Source organism: Bactrocera oleae, chromosome 6, assembly GCF_042242935.1.
Source record: "Bactrocera oleae isolate idBacOlea1 chromosome 6, idBacOlea1, whole genome shotgun sequence".
Taxonomy (NCBI): Eukaryota; Metazoa; Arthropoda; class Insecta; order Diptera; family Tephritidae; genus Bactrocera; species Bactrocera oleae.
This window is the reverse complement of record NC_091540.1, coordinates 21,851,478-21,865,491: the sequence shown is the minus strand read 5'-3', so window position 1 is coordinate 21,865,491 and position 14,014 is coordinate 21,851,478. Positions and strand designations below refer to the sequence as shown.

The following is a 14,014-nucleotide window of genomic DNA, read 5'->3' as shown; positions in this document are numbered from 1 at the left end:
GACAAAATGGCGGCTGTTTGAAAAAAAACCAATTTCTTTTACCATTTTTTTATATTCTCGTATATTTTAAAATAGTAAAAATTGACGTTTGGGGATGAGGCTAGTTAATATTCTAGAGAGGTCTATAACGAAGATCCTCTGAAAATTTTAAGTAAATCGGTCCAGTAAAACTCGAGAAATCGTTGGTATCGTATTGAAAAAGTCTGGTCTGAGAAAAATGCATTTGAAGTTTCGCGTAAAGTCTTTTGTTCAATTAGACCCAGCCGAACCAGTTTGGAGGCCGGGTCAGTAAAATGTCTGTATCTCCGAAAATTTTCAAAAATCCTCTCGTAGACATATTCTTAAATAGTTAAACTTTGAAAATATGAAAAAAAACTTTTTTTGTTGAAATTTTACCTTAGAGGGGGTATCCCTTAATTTTTGACAATAATATACATACATTGTACAAGAGGACCATGTCTCCATTAAATTTTCCAGTCAAAATGGTTGCTACAATAATATTTCCTGTACTCTTTTTGATTACCAAACGTGTACCATTTCATAATTGAGATAAATTGAAATTACTCTAAATAATAATAGTTAAACAATTATCAATCAAAGATTATGTGTGGATAATTTACGTTTTCATTTTCATCAACAGTAGCGAATGATTTAAATACATCTGATAGTCTGGACCAGACAACTGTTGTAACTGGAAACTAATTTCATCAACTTAAACACCTTTGGCCGCTTATGTAGCCCGAATACTAAGCTAGTTATGATCCAAACAATTACTTTTTACTTTCTGGAATAAGTTTTTTTTCGTGAAGTACTGCGTATTTGGTTATATTCTACCATTCCCAATATCTACAAATTTTATTATATCTGAGGATGGATAAGTTTGTAATTGTTTGCATATATTTGTGTTTCAACGCTTCACCATAAGAACGATTACTTAAACATTCGTTAATCTCATTGCGTTAAGATAACTGAAGAATGACTGGGCTGTCGGCAATCCCAGACAGTGGTAAAACAGCACCACCGAAAACTTCATCGTTGTCGTTTAAAGCTTATATTGTTCTGTGCAATGCTTTGAGAATATTATTTAGCAAAGTAGTCGCTTTGCAATATCAATGCGAGTTTCTATTGTGATATTAAAAATGTCTTACCGGTTCCAAATGGTGTGTCCTAAAAACAAACCGCCATGTTCAGTACCAATAATCAGTATAATCCATATACAAAATTACTGTACTCTTGCAGTAGCTATGTGTTGTTATTGTTATTTTTTATTTTTTGAAGTAATAAAATATTTAAATGATTCTTACATGAACCCATGCTCATAATTTGAAATATAATTTTTGTATTTACCAAATGTATGGACTCTTATCATAAAGAGATAAAAAGTATCCTTTGTCCATCCCCTGGTTCTAATCTATCAATTTTCAGCCAAATCGGTTAACCCGTTCTTGAGTTATAAATATTGTAACTAAGAAGACTCACTTATAGTGCTGTTTTTCTCTACGTAAAAACTATCCTCGGTATTTCAAGCAATATTGAAAAAAAAAGAATTAGCGAAATCGGTTCAGCTGATCTCGAGATTTGCGCCTAGCAACACATTCAGTGACTTATTTTTATATTATAGGTACTACGAGTGTATTCGGTTATGAGATGCTATTGTATATCATACATTAAATTTTTTTATTGTACATATACTATTTAATGCAGTGAAAATATTCTTTACGAATAAAGACGAAAATGGTCGGTATAAGAATTCAAGGGATTCTACTTGAGGTTTGATATCGAAAATGATTTGTACAAATATTTGTCTATGGAAAAAATTACGTATTTTCCATTTGGCATTTTACTAAAAATATAAAATATATACATATATATGTAAGCATGTTTTCATATATATATATATATGAATTGTTTTTAAATTTGGGGCTTAAACTATCCTACCATTTATGTTGGATCCACCTAGACACAATGTGCTAAATTTTACTGAAATCGGTTCAGTAGTTTAGGAGATAACCCCGGACAAAACGTGACAAGTAATTTTTTTTATACACATATAGATAAGCCTAATTTTAGAGAAACAATTTAGGTTTATATAAACAAAGACTTACACCAGTGGCCAAATAAAGCTTATCACGTCAGATTTTGCAATTATTTTTAAATTATTGCGGATTTACTAATCCGATTTTGCTGAAAGTTTTTAAATTTATAAAATGGAAAATAATACTACATATATTTATGTAGAAGCATTTTTTTCATAAAAGATACCAAATTTTATATTTTTTCATTATTAGAACACAGAGAGGATAATTGTAGCTGTTGAATGCATGCAAAATTATGTATTGCGTTTTCAAATATAGAGTAAATTGATAATTATTTAAAACAAAGTTTTAATAATTATTGAAAACTTCGTTTGAAATTTCCTTCTCCCACTTTTTTTCAAGAGCACTTTTTTAATAGCTCAGTGTTTAGAGTGCGGTTTATGTTGAGCCAGTCTCTTTTTCATGGTGTGCCATAAATGCTCAATCGGATTCAAATCGGGTGAATTTGTTGCCACGCCATATGTAGTATTCCGAGATCTTTTTCTGTACCTGGAAAGAAAAAGTGATGACATATAGCTAATGATCGAATATTTATTTGGTCAAAATACAGTATATTTCCCCAAAAAATCGGATTATTAAAGTATTTCGATTTAAAAAAGAAACAGTATTTTTTACAGTATTCGTTTTATTAAATGAAAATCATCAAAAAAGGTAATTAATAAAGACTAATCTTTGTCTCCTGCGTTTTCGATTTCAACATCTTCATCTTCTTTTGTGGTTGATGATTTGTATTTATCATTACAGAAATTTGACGAAGCAATTTCGGCTTTATCTTGAGGTAATTGTAAAAATCAACACATGTTCAAATAACATTTAACTATATGTTAAAAACTACTGTACGAGTGAAAAAATCTAGTAGTGGAAAAATGGCTGTTTCCATTGTGAATCGTCGGTGGAAATATTCACTTACCTCGAAAACGTCGTTTGCGAATATAAAGAAATGTCTACCAACGTTGAATTTACTTTATTCTTGACAGCAATTTCAGCATCGGTGCTGCAGTAAACAAAACATGGACGTCAGACAAAACTCGATTGGATATGGAAACATTCAAGGCTCATAATCGCCTTAATCGCCTTCAATGTTTCCAATCTGTAGTAGATATTCAGCGAATAACTCGGCCTGATAAAAGAAAAGAACAATATTTAGTTAAGTTGTCAGAATTAAATAACGAATAGGTCTTTTTAACTGTACTTGGACGAACATCAACCAAAATATTGATGATTCGTTTCTAAAAAATTTCTTCAGCTGTTTTTCTCCTTTTCGTGTGCGAGGAAATACGACTTGAGAGTTCTAAACTACGTTTGATAGCTGGTATAAGAGCCCAAAATCTTGTGTGCATATCGCAGCAGTTTGTTACATTCCACTTTGGTATCTTGACAAAATTCCTTCAGTGCCGTCAGGCGTACAGTATTACGGTAGAAATGGGAATATATTGTAACGGATTTCTTGATAAAACGTTTACGTTATAGCTCCCTCTTGAGTTCGATCACTGGATTGTTAAATAAAAGTTTCAAGTTAATGCTATACATTTATCTTTATTTCTTATTCAAACAACTTAACCCTTATTACACGTTATTCGAGTTTACAAGTTATTGCTTATAGCTTTTTACTAAGCAGCACTCTAATCAAAACTGTCCCTGCTGCACGATCTGGCAACCCTTATATAGTAGATTTTTACGAAAACATCGCCACTCGAACATTCTGACAAATACGAATTTCGCTGCTTGCTTGATTCTAGCAATTTATCATCGATTTTATTTAGTTCTGGCATTCGTGTTTGCCACAATATTTTAACAACAGCACACTACGTCAAACAGTATCTCGTGACATTCCAATTTTAATGCGTTGTGTGTACTGTGAGCGACATAGCTGATCCTAATTAAATGCGGGAGCCATGTTTACAACACATGTATACATACCAGACAGCTGAAGTGATGCCCCGCAACAAAGAGTACACCCCATGCTTACTTGCGTATTTTTATTACTTACGTAGATTATATTACATTGGAAAATGAGGTATGTATCGCGACTTAGGGTCTATTGTGCCCTCCCCTAAGTCACATCGACTCACTTATCCCCATTGATGAATTCCAATGCGACAAGTAGCTAGAATTTATTTCTTGAGATTTTGATTACATTTTGAAACCTGTTAAGGTCGTAACCAGCCATTAGCAACCTGACATGGCAAATGCCTTGGATGATTTTTTTTACTGTGATTGAAAATACGGATATCGCAACTGAGATCACTCATTGTAAATAGCAGTTCGATTCTGAGAATTGCGATTGCGCGATAGTAGTTCACAATAAACTTGTGAAATTGCGAACAGTACAGCTTAATAGGGTTACATGTGATCGCAATAGCAGAAAATTTACAGCTTTCTTTTTTTAAACATTTTGGATGTTGGGATTAAAATATACCTTCTGTATCGAAATTATTATCGAAGTTCACAGGTAGGGGTGAAGTAATTGGCCGAACAGAAGATTCGTTGCAGTGGTGGAAAACAAATAGTTATAAGTACCCGTACCTGTTACCAATTGCTCGTGAAAAGTTAGGATGCTTAGAATCATCAGTGCCTTCTGAAATGTTATTTTCTACGGACAGAATAATATTAAGCGAAAGGCCAAAATGCTATTATTTTTAAATGCAAATGTTAAACACATGGGGATGTTCGTGTCTCCATCACTGCGGCAGTATAGCCAGGCATCATATTCAACGCAAAAATATTGCAGCATAGGTATCATCTGAGTATCTGCAGCAAACAATATTGGTGCATTTATTTGCTTGCTCGATCATCCCTCATGTCTCAATTGTATAGATATTTAAGAAATAATCAGAAGTTGCAACTGCTAATGGAATTTTTTAACTTAATTCTATTTTTAATTTTATTTATTGTTAAAACCAAATTTGAAAATTAGTTTTTTTTTTAGTGGCGATCACAGTGATTTTTAAAATAGTAATCGCTGGAGTCACAGATATCGAAAAATCCCTATACGCTCATCGCTAGTATATGAAACGATCGGACAAAGAAGAACAAAGTCATTATATAAACCTACAAGTAACAAAAGAATCTGCTGTTTTCCAAGAATTTTACACAGCTGAAATCACCTAATCTAAATTTGCCTTTTTTGACATAGAGATGTAAGTAAAAGGAAACAGTATAACTTTTTTGTGAAAAGGTATTTGTAATGGAAAACACTAATGAAAATTTACGTGAATATTTTCGAAACAAACGTTTATTGCATTTTTTTTTTCTCCTCACCAATTCTGACGTTGTAATTAATGTAGGCTCGATCTTTTTTTGAATGTTCGATAATACATAATATATATATTGTGACAAACGCGGATGATAGAACAAAATCGAATCAACGATAAACTGCCAGAAGCAACTAGTTAGCGAATTCGTAGTTGCCAGAATGTTCTAGAAGCAATGTTTTGTTACAGATTTACTATATAAGGGCTACTGGATTGTGCAGCAAACACAGTTCTAGTTAGAGTGTTGTCGTGATTAGAGCAATTAAGCTATAAGCAAGAAGTTGTAAGCTCGAATAACGAGCAATAAGTGTTAAGTTGTTGGAATAAGAAATAAAGATAAGTGTGTAGCCATTAAATTGGGACTTTTATTTAACAATCCAGTGATCGAACTCAAGAGTGAGTTACAGGTAGACGATTTATCGAGAAATCCGTTACAATTGGTGTCAGAAGTGGGATTGTCAAATAAATTCCCAAGGAGATAATTATTTGAAAATGGCCAAGTTTAACGATCTGAAGATTCCACAACTGAAAAAGGAGCTGGAGCAACGTGGTTTGGCGACAAATGGATTAAAAACTGAATTACAATCACGGTTGAGAGAGGCCATGGAGGCGGAAAACATTAATGTTGAGGAATATGTCTTTCACATGGAATTAGAAGAAGAGACAACAAAGATAGAAGAAAAGGAAGAGGCTCAATGCTCGTCAAAGATTGTGGACATAAACATGGTTTTTGCCGCAATATCGCAAATGTCAACGCAAATATCGACACAATTTAAAGAGCAAGAAACGCGATTGTCAACGCATTTGGAAGAGCTGTTCGCAGCGCAACATGCACGTTTTTCAGCACAGTTGTCAGCACCGAAAGAGCTCGACGTGCATATGTCAGCGCAGGTATCCTCACAGTTGGAAGAGGAGGAAGCATGTGAACCAGGATCTTCACAGTATGAAGAGCAAGAAGCTTGTATACCAGCAAGAACTGAACGAGCGTATGCCAGCGCAGGTGTCCTCACAGTCGGAAGAGGAGGAAGCGTGTGTACCAGTACAAGGGTCCTCACAGTCGAAAGAGCTGGAACTGCGTATGTCAGGGCAGGTGTTCCCACAGTTGGAAGAGGAGGAAGCGTGTGAACCAGTAAAAGGTTCCTCACAGTTAGAAGAGCAAGAAGCTTGGATACCAGCACAAGTGTCCTTACAGTTGGAAGAGCAGGAAGCGTGTATACCATCACAGGTGGAAGATCAGCATAAAATTGAACCTGAAACGGATGACTCTGTGCAAGAAGATCCAGAATTGGAAGGTGCATTACATAAGGTGGAGTTGAACCAATGTACAACAATTGGAGAAATAACTACAGGAAGGCCAGTCACAAAATCATATTGGGCAGAGCGGAGCAGTTTAAAGTTAGTGTATGGCTACTTGCATCGAGTATGGAAAAGCGAAAATAAGCAACCCTTCCGAGTACTTATGGTTGTTCCAAGGGTTGGAATTCCTGATGTTCTTAACGTGCAGTACAATTGTCCAAGAGGAGGGCACTTGAGAGACATGAAATCTTTGGAGCATTTGAAGCAAAGGTTTTATTGGACTGGTTGTCAATCAGCTATAGATAGGATTGCGAAATATGCTGAGAACATTGTAGCTTAAGGATCAAGGTCCAGGAGTCATGGGCAGATGAAACAGCACAATTCGCGTGCGCCAGTTGAGAAAATAGGCGTGTATGAAGATGGTCCATTCCCCACCAATAAATTAGGAAATAGTCATGTTTTGGTAGTCAAGGACCATTTCAATGAATGGCCACAAGTATACACAATTCCTAACCAAGAGACTGAACCAGTGACGGAGGCATTCATCAACAAGTGGGTAACGAGATTCGGTGTTCCAATGGAGTTACGTTCTGATCAAGAATGGAATCTCGAGTCAGCTTTAAGTCAAGGGATGTACCAAAAACTGAGTATCCGGAAAACGGATGGAATCAACTCCAAGAAGAGAAGGACGGCTAACGATGTCAGCACCAGCCTAGAAGACGAGATGGGGGAGGGCACCACGACAGTCGGGTCTACGTAACCGGAACTGACCCGGATTTGTTCCGGCCAAGGACTGTCAACTCGGCAGAATTCTGCCGCTACAACAACAACAACAATAACGAAATTGGGGACATAAAAGCTTTGTGTTTTGTATCGCAAATATGTCTAATCGGGACGATCAGACTTAGGTGGAGGGCAGTGTGACGAACGCGGATGATAGAACAAAATCGAATCAACGATAAACTGCCAGAAGCAACTAGTTAGCGAATTCGTAGTTGCCAGAATGTTCTAGAAGCAATGTTTTGTTACAGATTTACTATATAAGGGCTACCGGATTGTGCAGCAAACACAGTTCTAGTTAGAGTGTTGTTGTGATTAGAGCAATTAAGCTATAAGCAAGAAGTTGTCAGCTCGAATAACGAGCAATAAGTGTTAAGTTGTTGGAATAAGAAATAAAGATAAGTGTGTAGCCATTAAATTGGGACTTTTATTTAACAATCCAGTGATCGAACTCAAGAGTGAGTTACAGGTAGACGATTTATCGAGAAATCCGTTACAATATTGTACTTCTTAAAGTTGTAAATTTTATAACATAACACCGCAACACACTAGCAGATTTGGACATTTTAGTAGTAGAAGTTTAGTACAACCCGTAACAAGTGTGAAATTTTTGCGTATGGATTGGTTACTTGTAGATTTATACAATGAATAAAGAGTAAATGCGTTCAATACTCATCAATACAATATGCAAATATGTACGCATAGAATAATATTGTAGAAATATATTGAAAATTGTAAATGAGGAAAAAATTAAGATACTCAAAAATATTCAATTTAAATTTTTAATAACATATAGCGGTATTAAATGTAATAATATAGGAGTATACATTCAATATTAAGATGATTTCATATAAATCCTTTGCGGTTAGGACTTAGTTTGAATATAAATTTATTTAAAACAATAATTGTAATTAACTCAAGGATGTTCTATAATAAATATAAAAAAAGATTAAAAAATTCCTGTTATAAATTTGGCCTTGAAAATATTAGTAGCGGGTATTCACTACATTCTGGGGGATTAGGGTATTCCCGACTTAAGTATTTCTTTGAGACTATTAAGCGGGTAGGTATTATGATATTATTATTATTACTTTATGTTAGACCACCATACCAACATTCAAATTAACTATGCAACATACTCTAAGTGTTGCGTAGCCGAACCGCACAAACATTTGAATGAGAATTTGCTGATAATGAGCGACAAAAGTGTATTAAATATAAACAAATATATATTGGGCTAGGTAAAAGTATTCCATAAGTAAAAACAACCACTAATACGTATTTGGTTTAGCGTTTTGGATACATAAGTAAGAAAAATACACAAGTAAGCATGAGGTGTACTCTTTGTTGCAGTGCACCGCTGCAGTTCTCTGGTCGCTATCTAAATAGTCATTCGGTGATAGTTTCATACGCTGAAAATGGTTTATTTCCCGGTCCCGAGCGTTGCCAATTAACTTTTCTGGTATAAGCAAAACTAATATTCGTATCTTTTGTGACACTAACAAACTAAAAATTTCAGAACTTTATATACATATATAATTTAAAAAATAAAATAAATATTCGTTTAAAATTATTTTAGTTGAAAAAATTAAACAGTAATATTTTACATAATCATAGTAATGGGTTGATATCTAAAAATAATCTTTTGTTTTGTATTACATTTTTACGAAAAATAAGATTTTCTAGCTGCTCTGCTCTCATTGAATGGAATTGAATGATGTTTAGAGAAGTATAAGATAATACGTCAACCGTTTGCAAGTTACTCTATACTCAAGGCGACTTATCTTAATTATGATCCCGCCATGATAGTTTTGTAAATCGAAAGATATGTTACACCCAGAACTGAAATTAAACATATCAAAATGATTTTGAGAAACGAATTCCTTAATATATTAATATGATCAAACTAATATTTATAATTGTATCAAAGCGCTGCTTTCTCATAAAGTGATAGTTAGTATTCAGATACTTTAAAATTACTAATATTAATCAACTTGAAAATCTGAGACGTACAGGAATGTTCAAAATCTACTTAACAAAATGAAATTAAATTCCAATTAACAATATTGTTTTCTATTCTTTCATTTCTAATGTAAACTCAGGGTTGTTATAACGTTGTCAAGCACACTGGTTTTCCACAAATTAAAAACATGTTATATAATCCAAAGCAAGTATATCCGTATCTATAATCCAGTATTCTTACACAATTAGGGTGTTATATATAAATTAGGCGAGTTGAAATCCGAGGGACTATCTCTCCGTGTGCAAGTGGTTGATATTGTGGAAATTTGGTGCAAAATATCGTAATAATGAGGCACCTGTTGGCTTAAGATGTTAAAAAAGTACACGCGGCTCTAAAAGGCTTAATGTACATAAAAAATGTACAACCAAATTTGATCGAGACAAATATAATATTTTACCTCCGGCAAATCGGATAATAACCTCGCCCATTCTCCATATAACGGCTAATGGTAGCGTGCCACCGCTCATCTTTAGGAACTAATCGACCAAATTCAGCACATGACACTAACTTGATCATCTGATTCTTTCACTTTACAGTATAAAAATTAAGCACCAATGAAGATATCCGGATAAATTTTTGCACAAATAGTGCTTTTGAGATATGCCATCTCAGGCTTTACAATTGACAAAATCGAATCAAAACTTTGCAAACCTGAGATACCGAATATGTGGACCTCACTGCATCTAGCTGGTTTTTGACCGACAATATCGGAAAACTTTTGAGATATTTTATTGAATTTCAGAAATATTATTTTCTCAATAATAGTGTGCAGTTGTGCCAAAAGTGGTAAAATCTGGTTCCCATATACCAAACATAAGGATTTTCAATCATCTGGTTGACTATACCATAAATATCGGCCAATCTGGAAGGTATCTTATGAAACTCAGATACACCCTTTTCTGGTAATAACCTGAGAACGAAAATACATACTTGTAGATAAAATCGGGTCAATACTACCCTAGCCCCCATTAGGTATATGGATATTGCAATTGGTACTTCAAACTTACGGTTGATGAATAACAATGTGTAACTTGTCTTAGCAATCTTAAGAGAACGAATGATATACACCGAATCCCATATACTAATTAAAATGTTTGCTATTTTTCCATCAGACCTTAAACCATTTATATTGGTCAAAAGTGTAATTCTGATATTTATTGGATTTCTTAACCACGGTTAAGCATTCTGGTCTAGCACTCAATATGAATAAAATGAGTACAGACTTTGGTCTAATAAGAATATTCTAATATAATGACTTCCGATCATTTGGTTGGCTTTTTCCTCATATACCCAATTTCTTAAGTTTAGCTTCTTTGGTCGCATTTATATCACATATAATATAATATATCTCATATAAGTTAATTAAGTTGATTTTAATATAAATATTTCGTACACTAAGTCTACAACCTATAATATTCATAACGATGACAAATTTGATTGTACTCCATTCGGTTTTTTTGAATAATGAATGTTGATGTTCTACTAGATATAACTATGACCAATTTTACATAATACATGTAAAATCTAAAGCAGCAATGCCCCACGTCAACGTAGGCAGTTTTGCGTATGTATTGGGCACGCAACGCTCAACTCCCTTTAGTTTGAGCAAAAAAAAAAAAACGAATTCCTAATCATTGTTGAACACACTGAAGCGTCTGATTATCAGCTGTTGAACGTTCTGCTGTATACATTTGCAAGAAATGAAGCTCTCTTGCGAGTTTTACAATCAACTGAATATATTGCAATTGTCTTCAACTCTTACAAATTACAGCTACACATAGTACTTCCTTACTTTGTAATTACAATATAATTTGCCATGCACCAAAGGATATTTTACTAACAATTCTAAACTTATTTCAATAATTAAGGTTTCTCGAGAGCGAGGAGAGCAACTGGCTATAGAATATGGAATAAAATTCATGGAGACATCTGCTAAAGCCAGTATCAATGTGGAAGAAGCTTTCCTAACATTGGCCAGCGACATTAAAGCGAAAATGGAAAAACGTTTGGTAATAACATAGCCATATGCAAGTAAAAATGCCGAGTCAAAAATTGTATATATATTTTTTAGGAAGCAAATAATCCTCCAAAAGGTGGTCATCAACTAAAATTCGCAGAGACTAGGAAAACGGAAACCTGGCTTTCGAAATGTAATCTACTTTGACGAGGTCATATTCGCACACCATAATATATATATATATACATATATAATTCTCAGATGTTTAAACGTTAAGTGGTTTTATAATAAAAAAACGTTTATTAAGAAGTTTAAATAATTTATACCTAGCAATAAGTATACTGTCTTCGATACATTGATACCTTTTCATTATGTAATTGGAACGGTCAAGATGGCTTATGTCTTTAGATGGCAACAATGTATTGGCCTCATTAACATTCACCGTTCCTAAACGAGGAAGATTGCAACTGTTTTAAAATAATGCTTATTTATTAGTTTGTAGAAACCTATCTTAGCTTGTATATTGAACTGGAGGCATTGCTAGTTCATCGTTTTTTTTTTTTCATTCACAATAGTAAAATTTTTTCAGAAAAAAATAGTTGACAATAACGACCAACTTTATTTTGACAGATGAAAATGTAAACAAACTAAAATTATAGACTTTTGTGGATGGTAGAAATAGTTGCTTCAGATGATGTTAATGAAGCTTTTATATTGTTTAACCCTTACGTCAAAGGAATCATCAGCGACACTGTCACGTACTTATTTCCAGAAAACTGTGTTAAAAATTATTTAAATTAGAAGTTTGTAAAACTTAAACACTTATAGTTTTTTTTACTTTTTCTTTTATTTTAGCATACTTAGTACCTCAGACAAAACGGATATTTCATCTGCTGCAAGTGATGCAGAAGTTTTCTTAGTAGTTTTCAAAGGACCTACGCCATGGCATCTTTCGTTGCTATTATTCCTTTAATCATATTACAGTGGAACCTCTGTAAGTCGAACCTCGATAAGTCGAAAACCTCTCCAACTCGAAGAAATATTTCATCCCCTTCCCTACAAGCCGTAAAACCTCCGTTACTCGAAATTTTAACCCTCTATTACTCGAAATACTCAGTGAGTCCCTAGAAGCTATTTCTGTATATTTTTACACTCCATAACTCGAATACCTACACTCAGACCTCTCTATCTCGAATATTGAATTAATTTTGACTATAGCTTGACTTGAAAGCTGGTGGAGGGAGCTGCAACTCGCTGCAACTACGACCACTACCTACAATCTTCCGTAAAACAGTTTTATAACGAACTGATAAGCAATGAGTGTGAAATGTAAACTTAAAACTCTGAGTCTTGCTGAAAAACTGCAAGTACTCGAAGCAGTAAAAATTTCCCAAAAAAAGACGGATGTTGCAAAGCAGTTTGATATACCTTTAAGTACACTTTCAACAATAATAAAAAATGAAAAAGATATATTGAAAAAAGTTGAGAGCGGCCAAAGTTTATCATGCAAAAGACAGCGTATATCTGAGTTTCCTGGTTTAGAAGAATGTTTGTTAAAATGGTTTAAACAGTGTCGTGATGAAAATATAAGTATCAGTGGACCATTGCTACAAGAAAAGGCAGAAATTTATTCAATCCTAGATAATGCTACAGATAATGAACAACCTACTTTAAAGCAAAAACAAATTACTGATTTCTTCAAATAAGTTTGTGAATAAATATGTTGATGAGCAGTTATGTAACGTGAATTTGCATGTATATTTATTTGACTTTCTCCTTTCTGTTCGTCCCCTCCCTAACTCGAAACCTATTACCGCCTAACTCGAAATCCTCTGTAACTCGAATTATTTTTCCACTCCCTTCGAGTTCGAGTTATAGAGGTTCCACTGTATAATTTTTTTTTTTTTTTGCAATAACTTGCTATCTTTTATCATTACAGATGCATTATCGGTAAAAATACAATTCCCTTTATTAGTTATGTCCTACTACAACATAACATTTCTTATAGAATTCGCGACTTTTTCTGCTTTATGAGTGGTTACATACTCCAACTTGTTTGTGGATTGAACTGCACCGCGTAAATTAAAATGGTTGTCACTGAAATGACATGCTATGGTTAAGTATCTCTCATTTGTCGCTGATGTCCAACCATCCGTCGTCAAGGCGACATGAGAAATGTCGTGCAGCATGTTCTCCGATTTTTTCTTTTTTATTTGTGAAATGATTTTTAAATATACATCACGTTTATGATTAAGACTAGGTAAGCCATATCTGGGATCTAAAATTTTCCCGAAATAGCGAAAACCACTAATCGAAACGATGTTAAATACCTGAAAATTTGGTGAAACCAATCTAACTAATGAAGAATCAATCTTCGCTTTCCTTTTCGAATTTTCTTCATACTATATGACACGTTTGAAATAAGAGTCGACAGACCTACAGAAGTAATAAATAAATTGCTAACTTGCTTTCTTTAATTTAAATTTACCTCAGGCTTGGATGCAGATTTGGATGAAATCGATTTACACTACAGACATTTGCAAACTTTTTATTTCCGGACTTCCTAAAGTACTTTCAAACATTAAAAATTCCATCCCTTCGTTTTCCA

The 14,014-nt window shown here is 33.9% G+C and overlaps 1 protein-coding gene across 1 annotated transcript in view; it reads left to right on the top strand.

The window, feature by feature from the left end:
• Window positions 1–11,715, top strand: part of Rab8 (RAS oncogene family member Rab8) — a 41,610-nt gene extending 29,895 nt beyond the window's left edge. The window contains exons 4-5 of the mRNA XM_036360278.2: window positions 11,318–11,458; window positions 11,521–11,715. Coding sequence (XP_036216171.1) covers window positions 11,318–11,458; window positions 11,521–11,613 — 234 coding nt within the window. The 3' untranslated portion in view covers window positions 11,614–11,715. The remainder of the gene's footprint in view (window positions 1–11,317; window positions 11,459–11,520) is intronic.
• The last annotated feature ends 2,299 nt before the right edge of the window (window positions 11,716–14,014 follow it).